The 25340-nt window shown below is 41.0% G+C and overlaps 2 protein-coding genes across 7 annotated transcripts in view; one reads left to right on the forward strand and one right to left on the reverse strand.

The window, feature by feature from the left end:
* The window catches only part of PRKAG3 (protein kinase AMP-activated non-catalytic subunit gamma 3), a 29869-nt gene extending 10126 nt beyond the window's left edge, over window positions 1-19743 (forward strand). For 3 of the 6 annotated variants that reach the window (XM_081313066.1, XM_081313069.1, XM_081313071.1), the window contains 7 exons: window positions 602-647; window positions 1331-1385; window positions 4508-4634; window positions 5247-5412; window positions 10815-10852; window positions 11833-11979; window positions 16991-19743. In XM_081313066.1, the coding sequence (XP_081169192.1) occupies window positions 602-647; window positions 1331-1385; window positions 4508-4634; window positions 5247-5412; window positions 10815-10852; window positions 11833-11979; window positions 16991-17137 (726 nt within the window). In that variant the 3' untranslated portion in view covers window positions 17138-19743. Of the gene's footprint in view, window positions 1-601; window positions 648-1330; window positions 1386-4507; window positions 4635-5246; window positions 5413-10814; window positions 10853-11832; window positions 11980-13821; window positions 14003-16990 lie in introns of all 6 variants that reach the window. The other 3 variants (XM_081313067.1, XM_081313070.1, XM_081313068.1) reach the window with 2 other exon arrangements.
* LOC308660108 (rac GTPase-activating protein 1-like) overlaps window positions 1-25340 on the reverse strand; it is a gene marked incomplete at its 5' end in the record, with an annotated part of 55202 nt that overhangs the window by 817 nt on the left and 29045 nt on the right. Inside the window, 4 exons of the mRNA XM_081314328.1 lie at window positions 20276-20360; window positions 21241-21355; window positions 21459-21567; window positions 24765-24897. Of these exons, the coding sequence (XP_081170454.1) occupies window positions 20309-20360; window positions 21241-21355; window positions 21459-21567; window positions 24765-24897 (409 nt within the window). The 3' untranslated portion in view covers window positions 20276-20308. The remainder of the gene's footprint in view (window positions 1-20275; window positions 20361-21240; window positions 21356-21458; window positions 21568-24764; window positions 24898-25340) is intronic.

Consider the following 25340-nt stretch of genomic DNA (forward strand, 5'->3'; position numbering starts at 1 on the left):
GAAAAAAAAACTTGGAAACGAGGGGTGCTTAGGGATATAATTTGCTCCTCCTCAACGATCATCCAGTTTCTTGTCCTGCAGAATTGTGAGATCAGTCTAAAAGCTTAGAAAAGCTACTTCCCATTACAGAGGTTCTTCTTGCTGAAAATTTCTTCACAGTCTATCCCAAAACAACAGTCACTTTTTAAAAAAATAATAATCACATTTTTTAAAAAGTATGCACCTCAGAACTCTGCATGATGAAATTTGACATACATCTTTCATTTATGAAGATCAGCCTTTTCTAGAAAGGTCATCTAAATTCTGGTGAAACATCTATCTTTGTTTTTCCCACACTAAACTGAAGGTAGGTCAGCTCTGAGTCTTTTTCTTTTTTCCCCAAGCTTACTCTGGAAGCCCTGAGTTTGGAATGAATTATCTTTGGAGTGATAGGAACTGGATTGGGTTATTTCCATTGTTTCAGACTGGATCTCTGAAGAATAATGGATGGTTACTGAATCCAGTATTTCTTCCTAATTCAGTCATAGCAAATAGTAGTGATTGTAAACTCACACAATCAGCAATGGTATCTGTCCTATTCGCTACTATTACTTTGTTCCAGGTTCAGATATACGAGATTGAAGGACACAAAATTGAAACTTGGAGAGGTAAGCAGCGTACCCCTAGGAGAAATTGGATATTATAAATGCAGTTTAACATTTTTAACATTAGCTAACATCATTGCATATGTGAATGATACATTTATGTCAATTTACATGCATTAATGTTAGATTAAAACCATTCTTTAAACTGAGAGCTAATTGTCCAATATTTTTTTACTAAGCAAATGGTTGCTAATGATAAATATTATTTGGCTGTATGCTGATAATTATAATGATTATTCATTCTATTCTCATTGGCTCAAGGTTAACTCAGCCTTCCATCCTTCTGAGGTCAGTAAAATGAAGACCCAGATTTTGGGGGGCAATAGGCTGACTCAGTTAACTGCTTAGAGAGGGTAGTAAAGCACTGTGAAGTAGTATACAAGTCTAACTGCTATTGCTATTAGTTCTTTCATGCTATATCTATACACTTCTTTCGCTTTTTCTATGCTGGCCTTACAGTTTAGTTTTTGTTATTCTCCAGAGGTTATATAGGCTACTAGTGCTGGTCTGCTATTCTCCTAAATTCTTTTTTTGAAAGATAAAGAAATTACACAGCACATAAACTAAGGCAATCTGGCAAACTCAGCTTGTATTTTTGATAGAATCTGCTCTTATTACATTATCAACTGCAGTTATTGACACATCCATTAATTATATGCTGTCCAACTGTCTCCCTTTCTCTCCAGAGGTGTATTTGCAGGGTTCCTTCAAGCCTTTGGTGCACATTTCTCCAAACCACAGGTAAGTCAAGCATTTCCCAAGAGCTAGAAAGCATCCTTTTTGTAAGAGATTTGTCAACCGTCATTCCCACCACCTAGTGCAAAAAGCTTCACTCCGTCACATACCACAAAACCCCTGTCATTTTGTGACTGTCAAAGAGAAATCAGAAATACGTCTGATAAAGTGGGATATCTGAACCCCATAAAGAGAGCCAGAGGTACCCCAGTGGAATCTATGTTACTTTATAGCTTTAATCAGCTGATAACAGGCAGAAAAAAAATGATGCTTTACCAATCACCTCTTAACCAAAAAGCATTTATTTCTGCCTAGTTGAAAGTCCCTGACTTACAACCACAGTTGGGATCAGAATTTCGATGGCTAAGTGAGGCAATAGTTGAGTGAATTTCATCCAACTTTTTTTTTTTGCCACAGTTAATAAGTGGATCATGCTGGACTTCCGGTGGCGACGCGACGCCGAAGACAGCCGTCTTCGGGCTGCCCGCTCCGCAGCTGTGTTTTTCCATCGTAAACAGCGCCAATCAGCTGTTTAGATGGATTTGAAGCCCCCTCCTCGGGAGAAGAGGAGGGGGTGAGGCCCCAGGTAGGGGTTGAGCTCTCCGGGGCCACCTGAGCTGAGAGTTTGGGCGGCTGAAGGATTGAGCCCCCCCCGAAGCCTGGGTTGCTCCGAGCTGCGCAGTGCCCCTGCTCCGGGATTTATGGAGCAGAGCCAGGCGTTAGCAACCACCCCTGCCAAAAGGAAATACTTTTGATTATCAAGATGCAGGCAGAGCGGTACAGGAGGTCAAGGTGATGTGGACTCTTATCTTTACTCTCTAGCTCAATGGATTTTATAGCTTTAAAGTGAAAGTGCGCAATAAGTGAAAGTGGGGGAAGATGGCGGCTAAAACTTCTAAAGCTCTTCGGAGTGCAGGGTCTTCCCTGGTGCAACAGACCTCATTGCAAGCTTTGCTTCCTCCTGCACCTCCTCCGGTATTGACGCTTAAGGATTTACAAGATGCTCTTGGAAAGCATTCACAATTGATGTCTGACATGATGGATGAAAAGCTGAAAAAGTTGGAGGAGAAACTGGAGAAGAAGATGGAAGAGAAGTTTAGAGCAATGAGGGTGGACATGTTGTCTATGATTTAATCTGTAGCTGAATGTGTGCAACAGCTGGATGAAAAAGTGAAGGATCTCAGTTAAAAGAACTCTATATTAGAAGCAAAAGTATCAGAAAATGAAAATATAAGGGATAAAATGGACGGAGAATTGAGCCTTGCTCAGTATCATCAGATGCAGTATGCTATTAGAATCAGGGGTTTAAAGGAGAACTGTAAAGAAGATTTAAAGCAGCTGATTTCTGAGGCTCTGGAAGGGGTATTGGGCCAGCCAGCATCTGAAATTGAGGGAAATATGGACAAAATTTTTCGTGTAAATTCATGGATTGCAAGACAAAGGAAGTTACCCAGAGATGTGGTGGTCTATTTTACAAAGAGAGTAATTAGAGATGAAGTTATTCAAGCTGCCTATGATACTAAACTGGTAGTGGCTGAGCAAGAAGTCTTGGTTTTAAAAGAGATTCCTCCGAAGATTTTAAGGAGAAGGAAAGATTTTGCATTTTTAGTACAGGAACTTAAGAAATGTGATATTAAGTTTAGATGGGAGATTCCAGTTGGACTGGTGGTGACGCATGAAGGTAAAAGACATCGTCTGGTTACTGTGGCCCAGGCACGTGATTTTTATAGCAATGTGTTAAAAGCAACCCCCCTATCATTTTTGGAAGCTGTTAAGGGATACGGCGAGGGAAAGCTTCAAGATGTTGCAGACAGACAGATAGAGGACAATGATGTTGGAGGGCATCAAGATACAGTTTCATTGGATGTTGCAGGAGGCCAGAGGAAGACGCGTGCCGCCTTAAGAAGAGTGAGACGAGAGCAAGAGCAAGACCAGCAGATAGTTATGGAATCTCCAAAGTGTATTTACAGTGAAGATGTGGGAGGGGCGCGGTCCAAAGAAGTTTTGGGGGTCATGACAGACGTGCTCCAAAAGTTTTGGGGCGTTAAGATTGCTGATTAAATTTTTAAATTAGTATCTTAATGGATTAAATTTATCATAGAGGAGAAAGAAAGTTTTTTTTTAATATTTAACACAATTTAAGATGGATGTTATTTGCTTGTTAGAAAAGTATATTAGGGTTATGGACTAAAAGTGTGTGTTGAACACATTTGGTGTGATACATGCAAGAATTATTTTTGATTATGGTTTAGTTTGGTTGGAGATTATTAAGGTTAATAGGCGCTTTTGGCGCGTAACAGAATTTGTTTATTTTTTTTTTCTTTCTTTGAAATTAATATGAATAAGGACTGGGATTAAGAAAATCTATTCTGAGTAAAGCTCTTTTTTGTTTTTCTCTTTTTCTTTTTTACTTTATTTGTAATATTAATATTGTTTGTATTCATTTTACATGAGCTAGAGGGAGATAGAACTAATAGTTTATTGCTGATAACAAAGGGGTGCTTATGTTTGTTTTTTGATTTTATACCCTGTATTTAGCTCTGGGAAGTTGGGGGGGGGAGGAGGGAATGGGGGGAAGGGATAGGGAGGGTTGGGTGGGGGTGGGGGAGGGGGGGATTAAAGTTAAAATGTATTGTAAAACTTTTTAAATAAAAATAAATAAATAAGTGGATCATGCTGTTATTAAGTGACTCCAACTTCTCCTGTTAACTTTGCTTATTGGAAGCCAGCTGGGAAGGTCACAAATGGTGATCACTTGGCCCCAGGATGATGCGACCGTTGAAAAATACAGGCCGGTTGTCAAGCACCCAAATTTTGATCATGTGGCCGTGGGGATGCTGCAACAGTGCGAGGGCCAGTCATATGTCACTTTTTTCAGTGCAGTTGTAACTTCTAAGAGTTGCTAAACGAATGGTTGTGAGTCAAGGGCTATCTGTACTCCAAGCCTCTTTGCCTAACAGGGAATAACTCGGCTGTATTCTTTCACATACTCCTCCATGCTGAAGCAAGCCTCCCCGTACTCATGAATGCCCTGGAGGAGACTATCCAGAAATGAGGAAGTTTCCAAGCCCGTCCCCATCCCCAGGAACATCAGGCCTTTTCCTGTCTCTCCTTTCTCTCTCTTCTAGCCTCTTTGATGCAGTTTATTTCTTGATTAAGAATAAGATCCACCGGCTGCCTGTGATTGATCCCATCTCGGGGAATGCCCTGCACATCCTGACCCACAAGCGCATCCTCAAATTTCTGCATCTCTTTGTGAGTGCTGGGAAGGTCTAGGAAGCCTGGAGTGCTGTTGCCGTGTGATGGCTCTATTGAATTCTTTCCTTAAGGGCTTGTTTGTCAACCTGCACTGGCAATGCTCATGGTGCTTTTAAAACGTTGAGAGAAAACGGGGTGGGGGGGTGGGGGGGTGGGGGGGCTGAGCTCAGAAACGGGCACGCAAATCTCTTCCTGCCCTCAAGATGTTCACAATTTGAAACAGGGAAAGATGCAAGGGACAGGGTGGGTTGTAGGCAAGGCATTGTAGATGGATGCTTCCTCTTCATGATTTCTGGGAAAGATTAAAGCAAGTGTCCAAACCTGGCAACTTTAAGACTTGTGGACTTCAACTCCCAGAATTCCCTGGCCAGTCAGTCTTAAAGTTGCCAAGGTTGGACACCCTTGGTCAGGGGTAGGCAACCATGGCTCTTTTATGACCCATGGACTTCAACTCCCAGAATTCCTGAGATGTTAATCTGTATTGCATATTAATGCTTTTGTACTAGACCTCTGCTGCTTCTTTAACCATTTGTATCTATGTGCCTCCATCGTGAGGAAAGAATGATGGTGCTTGGCTTCCACAATAATCCTCTCTTTTTCTCATTGTAGGGAGCCATGCTTCCAAAGCCACGCTTCCTGCAGAAAACCATCCACGAGCTGGGCATTGGTACCTTTCGTGACATTGCAATAGTCCTAGATTCAGCTCCTGTCTATACAGCTCTGGAGATTTTTGTAGATCGCAGAGTCTCGGCGCTACCTGTGGTTAATGAAAAAGGTGTGGGGGAAATCTCTGGCTGCTTATGTTCTCTTTGCAATGTCAGTTTCAATCCTGACCCACTTTCTCACATGCTTAAGAGCAGCTAATGCAGCTCTTTCTTTTTACAGAATCATAAAGTTGAAAAGTATCTGAGGAGAATCTAGTTCAAATCTGTTAAAGCCTTTCACATGGATGGCTACCCAGCCTCTGTTTAAAAACCTCTAGTATGGGAAATATTTCACTTCATGAGGCATTCTATTCTACCAGTTGACCACACTTACTAGGGTTATTAGCAAGAAATTTCTCCTAATAAGTGTAACCTGAATTTACATTACTATAGTTTCAATGCATTGGTTCTATTCCTGCCCTCTGGGGCGACAATTACAAGACCTACTCCCTCCTCTGTATGACAGCCATTTAAATATTTGGAAGACTGATATCTCCCCTCAATTTTCTCTAAACATATCCATTTTCTTTAAGTGGACCCATAGGACTTACTTTCTACTCCTGTCGCCATCTTGGTAGCCCTTCTCTGAACTTATTGGGGTTTGTTGATGTCCTTTTAGAGTGCTCCAGTGCTCCAAACTGGACATGGTATTCGAAGTGGGGTCTGCCTAAGGCAGAGTAGGGTGGAACAATTCTGGATTAAAATATTACAGTTAGCAGTTCTGCAGTTACCCCCACTAGTACCCCAGAATCATTGGAACTTGGAGTTTTCTATCCCTAAACAAGAAAAGTAACTATAGGTGCATCATGAAATTATGTAAATTGACCGTACCCAATTGGTTCCCTCCAGAGGGGCTAAGTACAAAGCCTGTCATTCCCAAGTGGGTGACTCTAATCACGGCTAAGATCCTTAGCTATTTGGGGAAGGTGTTTATCTTCAGCTCATACAAGCCCCTGAAGCTGATAGCCATATTGTCGGAGAAATGATCTGTGCTGTCATAAGCCAGGATAACTATGATGGTCAGTTCTCCAACCATTCAGAAGCTTGAACAGTTTCCTCTTTTTGCTGCCTCCACAATTATGACAGTAGGTTTACATTTGAGTTGTCATAGTTATGAGGCTTAGCTTGCCAATATTTTATTATTGCACATGGCTAAGTCAGCATGCTTGTTACAATCTATTTTTCTGACCCAGGTCCATCTCTTTCCTTCCTCAGTACAGTATTATACTGTATTTCTGGCACTCTCCAATTTGTTGCTGATTTACATTTGGGCTGCTCTCCTTTGATGTTTACTTCCCAGTGTTATCACATTTCGTTATCTCTTTGCTTCTCATGAGTGATGATGCTGTCTTCAGGATATCCAGTTGCAGACTAAATTGCTACAAAGAGGCATGCTAGAACTTGATGCTAATTCACAACATAAATGAGAGCCAGTTTGGTTTGAAGCACTAGTCTAGAAAGAAGGAGATCTTGAGTTCAAGTCATGAAAGGTGGCTGGGTGACTTTGGGCCAGTCCTTTTCTCTCAGCCCAACCCATCTTGCAGGGTGATTGTTGTAGAGACAGTAGGAGAAAGATGTATTGGATGTATTCACTGCCTTGAATTATTTGTAAAAAAAATAATAAAGACAGGATACAAATAAAATAAAAATGAATAACCCTGTGGATCCATACTTAAAATAAGTCCAGTTAGTTCAGTAGGTCTTCTCAGATACATGACTGAAGCCTTAGTAGCGATTCGAGGTATTTCAGAACAATCTTTTGTTCTTTTAATACCATGAAAAATAAAGTTGTCCCCTGTAAATGCTGACATTATCAGGTAAATAAAGATATTTTGTCATTTCATGACGGAATTGCAAAAAAACTCCAACATTTTGGGATGATGGTGATTAATAAGATGCATAATGATATTTTCCCCTTCATGGATTACTGCCTTGTGGCGAAGGGGCTTGCATAATTCAATGAAGCTATGAGCTATGCCGTGCAGGGCCACCCAAGACAGACAGGTCATAGCAAAGAGTTCTGACAAAACGTGATCCACTGGAGAAGGAAATGGCAACCCACTCTAGTATCTTTGCCATGAAAACCCTATGGACAGTTCCAAAAGGCAAAATGATATGACGCTGGAAGATGAGCCCCTCAGGTCAGAAGGCGTCCAATATGCTACTGGGGCAGAGGGCTAGTACTAGTAGCGCCAGAAAGAATGAAGCGACTGGGCCAAAGCCGAAAGGACGCTCAGCTGTGGATGTGTCTGGTGGTGAAAGGAAAGTCCGATGCTGTAAAGATTTTTTTCTCCATAGGAACCTGGAATGTAAGATCCATGAATCAAGGAAAGCTGGACGTGGTCAAACAAGAGATGACAAGACTAAACATCGACATCTTAGGTATCAGCGAACTAAAATGGACAGGAATGGGTGAATTTAATTCAGATGACCATCAGGTATACTACTGCGGGCAAGAATCCCTCAGAAGAAATGGAGTAGCCTTCATAGTCAATAAAAGAGTAGGAAAAGCAATACTGGGATACAATCCTCAAAATGACAGAATGATCTCAGTTCGAATCCAAGGCAAGCCATTCAATATCACAGTAGTCCAAGTCTATGCCCCAACCACCGGTGCTGAAGAGGATGAAATTAATCGGTTCTATGAAGCCCTACAGCACCTTATAGAACTAACACCAAAAAATGATGTTCTTATCATCATGGGGGATTGGAATGCTAAAGTAGGAAGCCAAAAGATAACTGGAATAACAGGCAAGTTTGGCCTTGGAGTACAAAATGAAGCAGGGCACAGGCTGATAGAATTTTGTCAAGAGAATACGATGGTCATAGCAAACACTCTTTTCCAACAACCCAAGAGACGGCTTTACACATGGACATCACCAGACGGTCAACACAGAAATCAGATTGACTATATGCTCTGCAGCCAAAGATGGAGAAGCTCTATACAGTCAGTAAAAACAAGACCAGGAGCTGACTGTGGCTCAGACCATGAGCTTCTCGTTGCAAAGTTTAGGCTTAAATTAAAGAAAGTAGGGAAAAGCGCTAGGCCAGTCAGGTATGAATTAAATCATATCCCTGTTGAATATACAGTAGAGGTGACAAATAGATTTAAGGAATTAGATCTGATAGACAGAGTGCCTGAAGAACTATGGACAGAGGTTCGCAACATTGTACAACAGGTAGCAACCAAAACCACCCCAAAGAAAAAGAAATGCAAGAAAGCAAAATGGCTGTCTGAGGAAGCTTTGCAAATAGCTGAGGAAAGGAGGGAAGCGAAAGACAAGGGAGAAAAAGAAAGATATGCCCAATTAAATGCAGAATTCCAAAGAATAGCTAGAAGAGATAAGAATGCCTTCTTAAATGAACAATGCAAAGAAATAGAAGAAAACAATAGAATAGGAAGGACCAGAGATCTTTTCAAGAAAATTGGAGAGATGAAAGGAACGTTTCATGCAAAAATGGGCATGATAAAGGACCAAAATGGCAGGGACCTAACAGAGGCAGAAGAGATTAAGAAGAGGTAGAAAAACTACACAAAAGAACTATACAAGAATGAGCTTAACATCCCTGATAATCACAATGAGGTGGTCACTGACCTCGAGCCAGACATCCTAGAATGTGAATTGAAGTGGGCCTTAGAAAAGCTGAGCAACAACAAAGCTAGTGGAGGTGACAGTATTCCAGCTGAGCTATTCAAAATCTTAAAAGACGATGCAGTAAAAGTGCTACACTCAATTTGCCAGCAAATTTGGAAAACTCAACAGTGGCCACAGGATTGGAAAAGATCAGTTTACATTCCAATTCCAAAGAAAGGCAGTGCCAAAGAATGTTCAAACTATCGCACCATTGCACTCATTTCTCACGCTAGTAAAGTTATGCTTAAAATCCTACAAGCTAGACTCCAGCAGTATGTGGACCGAGAACTACCAGAAGTACAGGCAGGATTTCGAAGAGGCAGAGGAACTAGAGATCAAATTGCCAACATACGCAGGATCATGGAGAAAGCTAGAGAGTTCCAGAAAAACATCTACTTCTGCTTCATTGACTATGCTAAAGCCTTTGATTGTGTGGATCATAACAAACTGTGGCAAGTCCTTAAAGAGATGGGCGTACCAGACCATCTTATTTGTCTCTTGAGAAACCTATATGTAGGCCAAGAAGCAACAGTGAGAACTGGACACGGAACCACTGATTGGTTCAAAATTGGGAAAGGAGTCTGGCAAGGCTGTATACTGTCGCCTTGCCTATTTAACTTATATGCAGAGCACATCATGAGAAAGGCAGGGCTAGATGAATCAAAAGTTGGAATTAAGATTGCCGGAAGAAACATCAACAACCTAAGATATGCAGATGATACCACTCTAATGGCAGAAAGTGAAGAGGAACTAAAGAGCCTCTTGTTGCGAGTGAAGAAGGAGAGTGCAAAACTTGGGTTGAAACTAAACATTAAGAAAACCAAGATCATGGCATCTGGCCCTCTCAATTCCTGGCAAATAGATGGGGAAGAAATGGAGGTAGTGACAGATTTTATTTTCCTGGGCTCCAAGATGACTGCAGATGGGGACTATAGCCAAGAAATTAAAAGACGCTTGATCCTTGGGAGGAAAGCCATTGCAAATCTAGACAGCACACTAAAAAGCAGAGACATCACCCTGTCAACAAAAGTGCGTATAGTCAAGGCTATGGTCTTCCCAGTTGCAATGTATGGCAGTGAAAGTTGGACCATAAGAAAGGCTGAGCGCCAAAGAATTGAGGCCTTTGAACTCTGGTGCTGGAGAAGACTCCTGCGAGTCCCTTGGACTGCAAGGCGATCAAACCGGTCAGTCCTAGAGGAGATCAACCTTGACTGCTCTTTAGAAGGCCAGATCCTGAAGTTAAAACTCAAATACTTTGGCCACCTAATGAGAAGGAAGGACTCACTGGAGAAGAGCCTAATGCTGGGAAAGATTGAGGGCAAGAGAAGAAGGGGACGACAGAGAATGAGGTGGCTGGATGGAGTCACTGAAGCAGTAGGCGTGAGCTTAAATGGACTCCAGAAGATGGTAGAGGACAGGAAGGCCTGCAGGAACGTTGTCCATAGGGTCGCGATGGGTCAGACACGACTTCGCAACTAACAACAACAATGATATTTTAGTGAATATGCGTCCAATTTAACTCTGTTTTATGCTAAATCAATCCTTAAGTCTGTTAATACTTGCTAAGATCCTATTTGGCAAATACTGAAAAAGGGAATTTATTCATAAAATACCTGTATACAGTAGAGATAACTTGGTTAAATTGGTAATGTTAATTTTCCATTCTTAGCTTCAAGCTGTAAGGCAGGCCTGGAAATTCAGGATGAAATTGTGAAAGCATGTTCATTGTCGGAAAATCTGTTAACCTTTTCTGTGATAACTTTCATGTATGGTAATCTTTAATTCATTACACCTGGAGAGATTCCTGACCTGCTGTTCCTTTCTGTTTTTTTATACAGGAACAGTAGTTGGCCTCTATTCTCGCTTCGATGTGATTGTAAGTCTGGAGCAGTTATTCTTTCAGGTTCAGATGATCTAATAAACAGAAGTGTGGTATTTAAAGGAAGTCATTCCCAGATTTAAGATTTGCCCCATTCCCAAGGGAGGAGGAAATAAAAAACAAACAGGTCTTTACCATTTTTTTTTGCAAAAAATCCCCAATCCTAAAATAACTGTTATTTTAAAGATAAATTATTTGGGAACAAAGTTTTTGGATAAATACACCAAGGAGGACTACTGTACAGGAATTCACATACAAAACAAAATGTGTATGTTTATGTGATGGGGAAACAGCAATTATTAACCGATGGTATAAGAAAGGCATGTTGTTCACCTTTAAGATAGGAAAAAGCCTTTAACTCATGCATTTTAGAGAAGCAGTATAAGGACAATGCCTCCAGATGAGGCTTTTATTACTGTCTGTCTCATTCATGGAATTCTACAGTGATCTAGATCAGGGGTATCAAACACAACATCACGTGATGTGTTGCGACGTATCGTGACTTTTTTGCCATTGCCAACAATGGGGCGGGCACAGTTTCGCCATGACACATCCGGCCTGTGGGCCAGCACTTTGACATCCCTGATCTAGATGAATCCTTTTACTAGGGTAGTTTTGTTTCCATAGAAAATGTTATATACGACTGGGTTTACTTATCACACTAGAACATATTGTTTTTAGTTTCATATTGGATGAACCCAGCCATTGAAGTCAGAAAGCTGTCAGGCGTGACATAAAATGTTAGAGGCCCAGCCAATCATAATTTGTGTAATAAATTATAGTTAAGCAAACCATAGTTCAATGGGATATATCAGTGAATTAGTGTGTCACTATGAGGTGATTAAGCTAAGGCCTTGCTTCAAAGAATTCAAAGTGCCTCTCAGTGTTCTCTCAGCTTAACAGTGAGAGATCATGGTGGCCGTAATGCCCTACTTCCTCTTTCCTTCAAACTCCTCCTCTCCACTTGCTCTCCATAGCATTTGGCTGCCCAGAAGTCTTACAACAACCTGGACATTAGTGTGGGGGAAGCCCTGAAACAGCGCTCGGTCTGCCTAGAAGGAGTCCTTACATGCCATTCCTATGAAACATTAGAAGACATCATTGATCGCATTGCCAAAGAGCAGGTATGGTTCCAGGATCGTAGGCAGGAGTGGGCAGTGGGTTGGGTAAATTCATGTCCCTTCTTTCCCCAAATGTCCTCAATATGTGTGTCCTTCAGATCCAAAGCCTTTTGCTTACTAGGCCATGGCTGATGTATGGTTTTAACCCAACCATTCCGCCACTTATCCCCTGACTTTTATTGACAGGTGTTCCAGAAGCAACCTAGGCTCGCCTAGTCAGCTCTTTTTCATACGGAAAAGACTGTGACTACAAACAGTAGAATGTATGGGTGTGTTTTGGGTGCTGCAGATGGATCTTTATTTTACATTCTTATTCCGATGTGGGCAACTTCTGTAATACCTGGACTTCTAGCTTTTGTTTTTCTTTCCTAGCAGCGGAAGAAGATTTAAGCATAAAAATGCAAATTATGGCATTATTGTTATGGTTGGTTGCAGTCAGTCAGATGTTTAGACTGAATTTGGCATTTTCTCTCCCTATTGAATCCTTCTTAAGTACCTGGAATAGACAGATGTTGTTATTATAAGCCATCTAGAGTAGTCCCATGGCAAGATAGGCAGAAAATATATTTAACGACTAATAATAACAATTGGTTGCAAATACACAATATAGCAAGATGCTATGGCAAATACAAGCTCATATGGTGAAAGCATCTGATTATTACCACTATTATTTACAATCCTCTATGAACATCCTTTTAAGTAGTGGTAGTTGTTTATTATAGACATTGAGCAGCTGAAAAAGAAAACAAATTATGAGAAAGGAAATAAAAACCACTGTAAAACCTTTTTATAAAATTGGTGACAAAACATCTGTGTTTTACAAATAATAAAACAAAACTTAGCCAATTTAAAACATAAAATATCCTTGATTGGAGAGTAACCTATAAATAAAATGGATCCAGGTTTGTCTAGATGGGAAATAACAGGTAGTCCTTAACTTAGGACCACAATTGAGCCCAAAATTTCTGTTATTAAGCAAGACAGCTATTAAGTGAGTTTTGCCCTATTTTATGACTTTTCTCGCCACAGTTGTTAAGTGATCACTACAATTAGTAGTACAGTTAAGTGAATCTGACTTATCCATTGACTTCGCTTGTCAGATCATAAAAGGTGATCACATGACCTTGGGACACTGCCCCGTTTTACCACCTTTCTTGCCAGTTGTTAAGTGGATCATTACAGTTAAGTTAGTAACGTTGTTAAGTAAATCTGGCTTCCCTGTTGACTGTGTCGGAAGCTCACAAAAGCAAATCACATGACCCTGGGACACTGCAATTGTCACAAGTATGAACCAGTTGTCAAAGAGTCTGGATTTTGATCACGTGACCATGGGGATGCTGCAACGGTCGCAAGTGTGAAAACAGTCATGTGTCACTTTTTCCAGTGCCGTTGTAATTTTGAACGGTCACTAAACGAATGGTTGTAAGTCAACCACCACCTGTATTTGCTCTAGCTGGGATCCTTATAAGAAAACGTGGGATGATGTTTCAGAAATTCCTTCACACAGGGACAACGTTGTGTTTTTAAAAGGTGTAATTGATAACCTTACAACTGGGCTTAGAAAGAGGACTCCTTGCTTTCTTTTGGCCAGGGCATCTGCTCTTTTCCAGGCCATTGGAGATGACAGTGATACAATAAGGCCTACCTGAGGCTCCACCATATTTATTTCTATATACTTTCCACCTACCTTTCCCACGGAATGCTCTTTATTCCTAAACTGACTGTGCTAAACGCTGTAATTTCACTTCTGTGAATGGTATCTTTTCTGTCTGGTATCTAAAACTCATCTTTACCGTCCTGTTCCTACTTTTTGCCTTGATGTTGTTTGGCTCACTCATTGGGTAGGTCCATCGCCTGGTCCTGGTGGATAAGAAGAACACTCCGCGGGGGATCGTGTCCCTCTCTGACATTCTCCAAGCCTTGGTGCTCACACCTGCAGGTATCGATGCCCTAAACTCTTAGCTGGTCGGCGCTCCATCCTTCTTCCATTTGCACCCTCCATTTCCTCCACTTCTCTCCAGCTCAGGTAGGCCCCAGGCCTTGGCCTCTCCGGCCTGTTTCCTGCTGCTACTGCTGTTCATTTTTTAACTTGCTGCTGGGTTTCTCGTGTCCATCTGATCAAGCCAGGTCTGTATGTCTACTCCATTTACCACCATACTCCTGGCTTGGAAGGAAGGCCGGTGCAGCAGAGTTATAGGAGCAATGCAGTGTTTCAAAAAGACAGAATCTCATGGTGGGATTCAAAAAGACAGAATCTCATCTTCTAACTTTATGATAACAGAAGGATTCCAAAATTAAATGCAAGCTTTTAAGTTCAGTTGCTTTTCTTTTAGCCTTGTGGATTTTGTATTCATTTGCTGATTGCGTTAATACACAGTGATAGACACAGGGTTTTGTAGCAAAAGAGATAATTAAGGGTTTTGGATTGTTCTGCTCCAGGCAACAACCCAAGTAGTGTGTGTGTGTGTGTGTGTGTGTGTGTGTGAGAGAGAGAGAGAGAGAGAGAGAGAGAGAGAGAGAGAGAGAGAGAGAGAGAGAGAGAGAGAGATTTCTTTATTTTTACCTAGCACTAATAAATTAGTTGCATATTATATCCATTTCTAGCAGTGCACAATGAATCCTCAGTAACAAAGGGGTCTGGGACAATTGCCGTATGCCCACTTCACCCAGGGTCCCCAATCACAGTTGACCTATTGTGAGCATTCATTCTCAGCTGACCTTCTGCCAGCACTCCTTCCCTGCCATTGGTCCCCTGTCCTCTCCTCACTGCGTGGCCACAGTCTATTCGCCCAGGGACACTTATCCCTGGATGATTCACGGCCTGGGACAATTATCCATCGGCCAATTCACGCACTGAGGGATGAGCCTCTGCCTTCCCAGTAGCCTTGGGTGAATAGGTGTCCTGGGTGAATCACCATGGCCACACAGTGGGGGCAAGGATGGGGGGCAAGTGGCAGGGGAGGAGTGCTGGTGGAAGGCCAGCTGAGAATGAATGCCCGCAATAGATCGGATGTGATGGGGGGCCTGGGGTGAAGTGACCGTGGCAATGTTGCCTCAGTCAATTGTCCCATTCTGATAACAGAGGAAGTTACAGTTGGGAAAAGAAGCCATGGAACCTTCTACCATCTTCCTTGAAATTCCCATTAATGCTTGGTGCACAAGCACCAAGAGGCTTGGTGCCTCTTGTATTGCATAGCTCTGGACAGTCTTGTCTACCTCTTGCCTGTGAAGGAGTAGTCCCACAGGAAAAGTTCAAAAAAAAAGCCTAATTCTTTTAGGAAAGCTGCATCATTTTAGCTGTAAGGGTTATCATGACAATTTGGCCATGTGCATATAAGCTGCCCCAACCAAAAGCCTTTTCTTGCCTTACTCCATTGTGCTTGATTTTGAACGAGCCTGACAGAGCCTTTGACTTTGATTTCTTGCTGTTGCCACAAACCCAAAGCTAGCTGTATTTGTGCCCATCTCTAGTTGTGCACTCAGCTGGCTGGCATAGATTTGAATATAGAATTTGTCTACTAGTAACAATTCAGCTGGCAATTCCCAATATGTCCTTCTACTTTCCAAAATGTCAAGGCTTCTAGACCTAGAGATAAGGAGGGGAGAGTTTCATGAATTTCTCTAGGAATATGCATACTTTCTCAGGTATAAGGGAAAAGCATGGATAATGCTGCTTAAGCATAATCTTTTCTTTACAGACATCCTTAATTTTTAAATTTCCTTAAGCTTCACTCTATATTCCAGCACAATGGTCAAAAGAGAGTTAAGTACTATAACAAATGTCTTTCTCAATCAGCCTTAGAGTTTCTCCTTGATTCACAGTTTAATGAAGTCAGCAGTTATGTGATGTTTTAGGACTGTTTATTCTGCTGGAGCACTAAAATAACATTAAAGCAGAACAAAGTCAGCTTGCTCAGTTCCACTTCAATTTTTAAACCCAAAATTCCATCTTCCAGAATCTGGAAAGTTAAATCCCAGAGACCAGTCTGACAAAACCCTATACTTAATTTCCTGGAAGCTGTAATTAATAATTACTTAATTAACTACTTAAACTGTTTGTTTGTTAATATGTATTTTATTTATTCTAAATAAATAAATAAAATTAGGTATAAACTAATTTAAATGTAAATCTATTTAGTTGTGAAGAAAGAAAATATTTTCTTGCTGCAGCTATTAGTCAGAAACTCTTGCCAGTCCACTGCAAATCATCCAGCAACCTAAAACTCCCAATGTTCCTCCTATCTCAGGGGTAGGCAACCTCGGCTCATTTATGACTCATGGACTTCAACTCCCAGAATTCCTGAGTCAGGAATTCTGGGAGTTGAAGTCCATGAGTCATAAAAGAGCCAAGGTTGCCTACCCCTGTCCTATCTGCTTCTGCTTTACTATGAATTGGCAATTTGGGGCAGACCAGATCAAGAACCAAACTCTGCAGAAAAACCAGCACTGTACCTTATTGAGATTGACTGTAATAACAGAATCTTCCATGCCTGCTTATACTTTATTCCCTCTTACCTACTTAATTAGAGAGGAGCCTATCCAAGCCTCTTCCAAATACCATCATACTTCTCAGGACTCAAGGAATGTTTCAGCCCTCTTTGCTAATACAAAAGTTATTGCCTATTTCTTTTCAGGGCTTCTTTCTGCCTCTGTACAATCTGTAATCATTGTTTGCTCTTACAGTGTATTGATTTAGTACATCAAAATCCAAGGTCATTATCCTCCTCTGGCTTCAGTCTCAATAAAGTACCTCCTAATGAGCTGATCAGCAAAGCAGATTATTTTTAAATGGGGAAAGGGCGTATGTGTACTTGAGGACACTGTTGTAATAGCCTGACCTGCCTTCTCCCTCAGAACTGTACTTCTCAGAAAAACAACCATGGTAGGGCCTGTCCGGTGGGACATACTCCTTAAACTGTTTCTCAGAAGCTTCATGGCAGTTCAGTAGCCAAGAGCAGCAAAGGGTTGGCTCATTTCCCATTAGACATTAACTTTTATAAATTCCATTCTACAGGCATCAACTGCTATTCCCTCTGACAATGTGCAGGACTACTTGCTACTTGATCTACTGCTACTGCATCTGTGGCTCGTGGGGGCCAGGAAGAGCTCTAACAGCGATGAAGAAGGCCTAGCATCTCAAAAGCCAACACTGGAGACTTGACTGGTGGTTCCTTCCTCTCAGTGAATCAAGAAAGTTGAGAGGAGACCTGAGGAGGACAAAAGTTCTAACCTCAGAATTGCCAATGGAGGTGTCACTTCTTCGCCCCTAAGCTAATATACAGAAACTAGTCTGCTACAAGTGTGTGTGGGGGGGTGGGGGGAAGGAGGAGGAGTGTGTGTCTTGAACACTGCATCTATTGCTTGCCTCCTCTTGGCCTCACTTACTGAAGGAGGTTGTATTTGAAAATCCAACACGCTTCAGGGCCTCTTTTGCTTCAGTTGGAAAAAAGATTGCTAGAGGCTCAATGGCTACTGCTTCAGGATAAAGCCTAATCCCAAAAGTTCTTTAACTTCGCTGCAGGATGATAGGCCAGGAGCTGACTTAATTCTAACTTAAAGACAGATCCCACACTTTGAAAAGGACTAGGCTTAGCTACTTTAGAAAAACCTGCGGGGTTTTTTCTTAGTTCTTAAAATAGGCTCATGTCTTGCTTTGTTATTTCATTGCACTGAACCACTTGCAAGGCACAAGACCAGCCTAGGGTAATTGTTGCTTGGTAGACAAGGCCCTTAAGTCTGGACGCTTTTAAGCACCTATTCAATGTACAGTATTTTGTCCTGTTCTGAAACAGGGAGAGATGGTTTTCCTGTCAGCAATTCATCTTTCCTCTTAAGCCTGCAGTATAAATCAAGGTTTTGTTTTTGTCCAACTGTAGCACACGGTAAGAAAGGTTGTATTAGGAGGGACACAATTTAATATAGGACAGTTTTCCTCCAGGTCAGAATATAATTTGTATTGTTATTGCTATCACATTTAGGGAAATAAATCTTTCACATTGCTACTCCTTTTATATAGAATCATATCTCAATTTTCCAGTAAGTAGTGCTTGGTTTTTTAAGCAAGAACTAATGGCTGCCTGCCTGGAATGCTGTTACAGGAGATTGAGCTAGATATAGGGTGTCCTCTACTTATGACTGTAGCGGAGCCTGCCAAATACTGTTGTGAATCGTGATGGTTGTAAAAGCAGGTCATCATGTGACTAACTTGATCGTACAATTTTGTTTTTGTACTGGTCATTAAGCAAACACCATGGTCATTAAGTAAACCCACTGTTCACTATGGGGCATATTTTGCCAAAAAACGAACTAAATGCTGGTTTTTGGCAAAAACATAATAAATTATGGCCATGTGACTGCAGGACACTGTAAATGTCCATAAATATGGGCCAGTTTCCAAGTGTCCAAAATGCAATTGTATTTACCATGGAAGGGCAGTCATCAGAACTTTGAAACCGGGTTTTAAGTAACTGGGGAAGTCTGTAGTAACTTTAGTCACTATGTGACCAGTTGTAATTCGAAGTCTACCTTGTAATCCCAAAGGACCCTTTTCAATTTTCTACAATTGAAGATTCAATCCACTCCTTCTCCTAAGCCATATTGGCTTAAGCACTGCTTATTTCCTAAACCACAGTGAGGCAAGACCAAGAAGTCTAAATCTTACTGTTAGAGGTGTGAGCTCTGCACAGAGGTACTCTTCAAGTATATGAGGATCAGGACTAAACAGCCCTTAAAGCATTTAGATGAGAGCACTTTCTGGCTAGTAAAAGCCTGTACGAAATTATAGAGGTGTGGAGTTTAAGTAAATCAGTTCAACACCACTGCTAAGTCAAATTTGGGTTGGCCCTACTCCTGTGGAGAGAACTGATCATGCAGTGGGTGAGGGTAGCAATTCTCAAAGAGTTGTCTAAAGAATATATAAACTATGATTACTTCAGTCTCCCGAGCGAGTAAGTACCTGCATGACTTCCAAAAGCCTTTCCTTAGAGGGGAATAATCTACAAATAATCCATAACTGAACAATGGCTTCAGTGAACCTAGTGTGACTTTTTGAGTCCTCCAGAATCTTCGCACCATTTGAGGCAATAGCAGAAAAGACCCCATATTAAGCTAACAGCTGCAGTCATGAGATTTGAAATTAGTGGCTTTATCTTAGTCCCATACAGTACCTCAAATGAATGCCTCATGCAAGATTGTCATCCTTTATTCTCTTGACTAGCCTGAAGGATATGCATTTAATCCAAGGCATAATTCAGTTCTAAGGTTCTGTTTGATTTTAATTTTCAGAAATGCCTGCCTTATCCCATTGTACATAAGCTATCCTCTGCTGCCTATTAAGGTCCCTAAATCTAGTTTAGCTCAGTTCTTGACTGGGTTGACCCCACAAAAGTTTTTCGTCAATAAGGGTTTGCCCTGATGTTTTTCAAATTCCCTATTTGACCTGAAGCCCAGTCATTTCCTAATGTCCCCAACTGAGACTTGTGCAATAATTGGGGGATAATTTAGAGTGCTATTTCCAGATTTGTTTTCCTTATTCCCTGCTCTTGTAATACAGGACTAAGAATACTAGAAAATTTGAGGACATGTATACTCTTGTTGCTCCAAAGAGATATTGCCCAACTATGGATTTTGATTTTCTTCCCAGACATCCCCCATTGTACATGAGCACTGCCATTTTTATTTTTCTACAGTATATCTCCAGAAAAGAAAATCTTATTCTAAAGAGTGTCAAAGGCTTCTTTTGTCCAAGAAGATTAGTTGCTAAAGCAAATCAGCAATAAAGGTGATGTTTCTTTGAAAAAGCTATGCCTTCAGAAAATTTCTCGTCTTCAGTTACAGGGATTACAATTTTTTTCTCTTTCCTCATCCACTTTCTGAACATCAGATACCAGTAATACAAATTCTGCTATATACATGTAATAGATAATAGGACCAAAATGTACAAAAGTGGGCATATTTTTGTCCACCAATCAGATTCATCCTATTGAGTCTGCTAATTATTATAAGTAAATTGACCAAAACAGATCTGAACATCCTCAGTTCACCCACAAGTCCACAATGGAGAAATCAGTAGTATGTTAGTCAAGGATTCACTCCACTCTTTTGTGAGTGACTAGTTACGGAAAAAAAGGGAACCACGATGTTCTTCAGGAAGATCAAACACCATCCAATATTAAGAAATAACAATGGACTATTAAATATTTCTAAACTAGGAACTTGGCTTGAAGTTGAAAGGAGGCTTGCTGGAGAGAGCAAGGCAAGAATGATGCAACCACCAAGTGATGGAACACATTTTCCTTACCAATCAGAATAAATGGCCACCTTGAGTAGCTCCTTATTTTGGAAGAGGTAAGAACCTTCCCATCTTTTTGGCATGGGGAACATTCCTGTCAGAAGACAATAAAAAAGGTAACCCAAGAATGAACAGGTCCTCTACAATCAAACAATCCTTCCACTAATAACGGTGCTGCTGGCAGACCAAAAAGAGCCCAAATGTGTTCTGTCCCAGCCTACGCAAGTACTTGCTCAACTGCTTTACTCACGAGGAAATAGCCCTCTTCATGGAACCAGGCAGGATCCTCAAGAAAAGCAACCCCCTTTTTATTTTTACACACCTAACTCAATGTCCAAGACTTCGGAAGCAAATAACCCAATCAATAAAACACAGAAGTCGCAGTGTGAACAGTTGTCTTCGGCAACCAGAACCTCCCACACCTTCCCCTTTTATAGTCCAGCCAGGGTGTGGCTTCTTAATGACTTTTCTTTTGCCTCTGGAGCTGCCCCACTGCCTTCCTCTGTCTTGCCTCTCCTCTCTGCGCATCCAGGATTGGCCCCAGCTGTTCCTCACCGTCACCCAACTCGGGCTCCCAAAACTGCTGTGTCTGCCCAAGCTTGAGTAGAGGGGCCGAGCTCCTCGTCTGAATGTGAGTCTTGGTGCTGCTCAGAGCCTTTCTCAGACTTCAATGTCACTTCAGGCCCCTCCTCCTCATTTGAGTCCTCAGACTCGGCTGCCGGATCCACTGGCTGGTGAGGAATCACACCAAAATACAACCCAATAGATAAAGGTTTGTCACTGGTTGTGAAGGGACAAGTTTTATGCACTGTATACGGTGACATAATGCTCAGTATTGGCTCACTATATAATACACAGTGAAGCTTAATACTGAGTGAACCTTTTCCACCTCCAAACTCCAGCATGGTTTGACTAATGCGGTGATTCCATTACACATAGCCAAGCTTTATGTTGTCTTTTAATATAATACTCACAAAGGTGGCAAAGTTGTGCCTATGCAGTTATGAAGCTTGTTTGCAAAGCAGCCATTTCCTGGACTCATCTGGACAGTGTTGGCCTCTGGTGGAATAAGTAGATGGAAGAGCTGGTCTGTGCTGGTCAGGGAAGATTTGGTTCATTCCCATAACACACTTGCTTTGCAAGATTATCAAAACAGCAATGTTCCCTCTGCCTTATATTTGAATTAACTCACCTTGCTGATTCATTACAATGGACTGTTGTAATGATGGGACAAGATTTTCTTGTTCTTCTATAAAATGCTTCCAAAATTTTAGTGGCAATGCTAGGAGACGGGAGATGACCTATAGAAAGAAAGTAACCATCAGCCTCTACCTACCTCCTAATTCCTCCCCCTTCTTTTTCTCTCCCTCTTGGTTCTTTAGCTGATGCATATCTCAAAATATATGATTATATATTTATAATTTATAGTATATTATATACAAGTAGCCACTCAGAGTCACTTCAACAGTAAGATTGTTGGCAGTTAAATTTAATCAAATAATCCATGAATTATTAATCAAATAATACTCAGTGAAATCTCAAAAGCAAAAAAAGGAGGTTAAGAAGAATATTCACTACAACCCAGCTATCAAGTCTTGGTTGTTCTCACTTTTTTTGTATAGTTTTGAATAGTTTTTATAGGGTTAGGAATAAGGTGGGGTTGGGGTTGGGATTTGGGTTAGGGTTAGGATTAGAGTTAGGGTTGGGGTTGGGGTTTTTCCAAATAACATTCTCAATATTTAACAAACAGCATAATGTCTGGGTTCATGAGTTTAACAAACAATAATAGATAATAGTTAATTATCATAAACAATATGTTAGTCACTCAATAGCCTTCTTCTTGCTAATATATATTCAGAATTACATACCACATTCCTTTCTCTCTAACTTGTTTTTCTAGCCATTGATAGAAATTATCCCATGTACACTGATTCTTCTTTCTCTTTTATCTTTAAAGTCAATCTATCCATTTTTGCACACTAGAATTTTCTTAATTAGTACTTCTTCAGCTGGAAAATTTTCATTTTTCCAATGTTGGGCAAATACAATTCTTCCTGCCGTTAGTACATGTAGTATTAAATATCTGCAATCTTTCTCATAATTAACTCCTATTATTCCTAACAAAAAAAGGGACGTGGTGGCTCAGTGGGTTAGGACGCTGAGCTTGTCGATCAGAAGATCGGCAGTTTGGCGGGTCGAATCCCGAGTGCCGCGTAACAGAGTGAGCGCCTGTTACTCGTCCCAGCTTCTGCCAACCTAGCAGTTCGAAAGCACGTAAAAATGCAAGTAGAAAAATAGGGACCACTCCGGTGGGAAGGTAACAGCGTTCCGTGCGCCTTTGGCGTCTAGTCATGCCGGCCACATGACCACGGAGACGTCCTCGGACAAGCGCTGGCTCTTCGGCTTTGAAACGGAGATGAGCACCGGCCCCTAGAGTTGGAAACGACTAGCATGCAAGTGCGGGGGAACCTTTACCTTTACCTTTATTCCTAACAAAAATAATTCTGGTTTAAAGTCTATTTGTTTTTTAGTCATTTTCTCCAACCATAAATGTATTTATCCCAAAATCTTTTTGCTTTAGGGCATGACCACCAGATATGATAATGAATACCTGGTCTGTTTGCATTTCCAACAGTTGTTTGAAGTATTTTTAAACATTTTTGCTAATCTCACTGGTGTCATATGCCATCTGTAAAACATTTTATATAAGTTTTCTTTATATGCCACTGCTTTAGTTAATTTAATATTTCTTTCCCATAACTTTTGCCAATGTTCTAATTCTATATTATATCCAAAGTTCTTTGTCCATATCATTGTTTCTTTTACTTGTTCTTCCTCCATCTTTAAGCTTAACAGAAATCTATAGTTTCTTAATCAACGTTTCTTCTGTTTTTAGCAGCATCTGATCAAATTCTGTCTGTTTTTTTATAAAATCTCATTGTTTTAACATCTTTTTTAATATTTCATTTGAATTTGCAGATATGGCCACCATGCTAGACCAATATTTTGTTCTTGTAAATCTTGTCTGTCTTTCAATTTTCCTTCATTGTCCGAAATATCTTTATAAGTTACAACTTTATCGTAGTTAAAATTTGGGTATGCAAAAGCTTCCATTGTTGAAAGCCATTCAGGTATCTTAATATACATTTTTTCTTTTATTTTTCCCCATTCTGAAAGGAGTGCATTCCTTATAAAATGGTTTTGAAAGTATCTATGTATTTTATTCTTCCCATACCACAGAAAGGCATGCCAACCAATCTGTAGGTCATGCCCCTCTAGGTGCAATAGTCTTTTGTCTCTAAGCATTATCCATTCTTTAAGCCGTGTTAAAATACTTGCTTGGTAGTATAACCTCCTGTCCGGCAGTCCAAATCCTCCACTTTCTTTCGCTTCTTGTAGCATTTTCACTTTAATTCGTGTTTTTTTTCCTTGCCAGATAAATTTCAATATTATTGTATTCAGTTCATCAAAAAAGGCTTTTCCCAGCTTTACAGGAATCGTTTGAAATAAAAAGAGTGGTAAGATATTCATTTTCACTGTTGCTATTCTCCCCAACATTGAAAGTTGGAAGTTTTTCCACTTTCCCAAATCCAATTTTATTTGTTTTAGCATAGTTATCTTCTTTTATTGTTACACATCTTGCTGTTAGATAAATTCCCAAATATTTAACTTTTTTAACTATTTGAAGATTTATTTTTTTGGGTTACCGGTAGTTTATTTTTTGGTTTTTCTGTTAAGATTCTTTGTTAGCACTTTAGTCTTTCCTTTGTTTATTGTCAACCCTGCCACTCCTCCAAATTTTTCTATTTTCTCCAGACGTTTGTTGCTTGTTTCCAAAGGATCTTCCAATAGGAAAACTAAATCATCTGCAAATGCTTGTAGTTTATATTTTTCATCTTTTATCTCCAGTCCTTTAATTTCTGTATCTTGTCTAATGTTTCTATTCAGTACTTCCAATGTTAGTGTTTATAGCAGGGGTGTCAAACTCAATTTCATTGAGGGCCGCATCAGCATTGCGGTTGCCCTCAGGGGGCCGGGTGGGTATGGCCAGGGTGGGCGTGGCCTACTGGGTGGGCGTGGCTAAAGTGCGTATGGGCATGGCCAGCTCTACATCGTTCGCATCAAGGGTGCCTATGGGGGCCTGGGCAGGAGTGGGACAGATCTGAGGGTCTCTGGCAGGAGGAGGGTCTCTGGGCCAGGGCCAAGGCAGTGGGGGCCGTTCCCTCACTGTTTCCAGGATGGCTTCACGGGCCGCATGAAACCACTTCACGGGCCGGATCCGGCCCCCAGGCCTTGTGTTTGACATGTCTGGTTTATAGTAATGGAGATAGGGTCGTCCTCACATTTGAGAGAAGCTATGTTCTCCCAACCCATCCCACAAGAGTTAAGTTACTGTTGTATAAAGGAATCAGTCCTATAAAATCAAGCATTTCTGATAAAGGCTGAGCATTGTACAGTGATGAGCCACTGCAAATTGGGAGGAGGTCACAGCTGTTACCAGGCACTGGCGTGGTGTGTCTTCCATAATGGCAAGTGGGCTGGGGCTGGGAGTGCTGTGTCCAACTAGTAGTGGTCCGAAGATACGTGCCAAGTTATGGCGGTCCATTCGACAATCAGGGCTCTGCGTGACCCTATGGATGGAGAGAGGGATCCATGTAAGTACTAGCCCATGCTGCAGCAAAAGCCTTTCTGCTACATATCGCTAGCCGTGCCTAATAGGTATGTGATGGGAAAAGCTGTTTCACACACTACGATGAGGGATGTGAATTCACACATGAAGCCCAGTTTGATTCAAGGCTAGGATCTAAACCTAGAAATCTTTCTTTTTCCTTTACAATATGGAAGATATCTACAGTTTGAATGAAAACCCATGCTTTTGCAATAGGGGATCATGAAGTCTGAATAAGTTTTAAAAGTTATAGATAGTCCTCATTTAATGATGAATCACTTAACAATCCTTTGAAGTTATGAGGGCCTTGGAAAGGATAAAACACCTCTGGCTGCCATAAAACGTTGTGCTGCCCCCTCCCCTCCCAGTCATGTGGCTGCCCAGTTGTGGTTGTTAAGTGAGAAC

The sequence above is a fragment of the Vipera berus genome, assembly GCF_964194415.1.
Source record: "Vipera berus genome assembly, chromosome: 1".
Classification (NCBI taxonomy): domain Eukaryota; kingdom Metazoa; phylum Chordata; class Lepidosauria; order Squamata; family Viperidae; genus Vipera; species Vipera berus.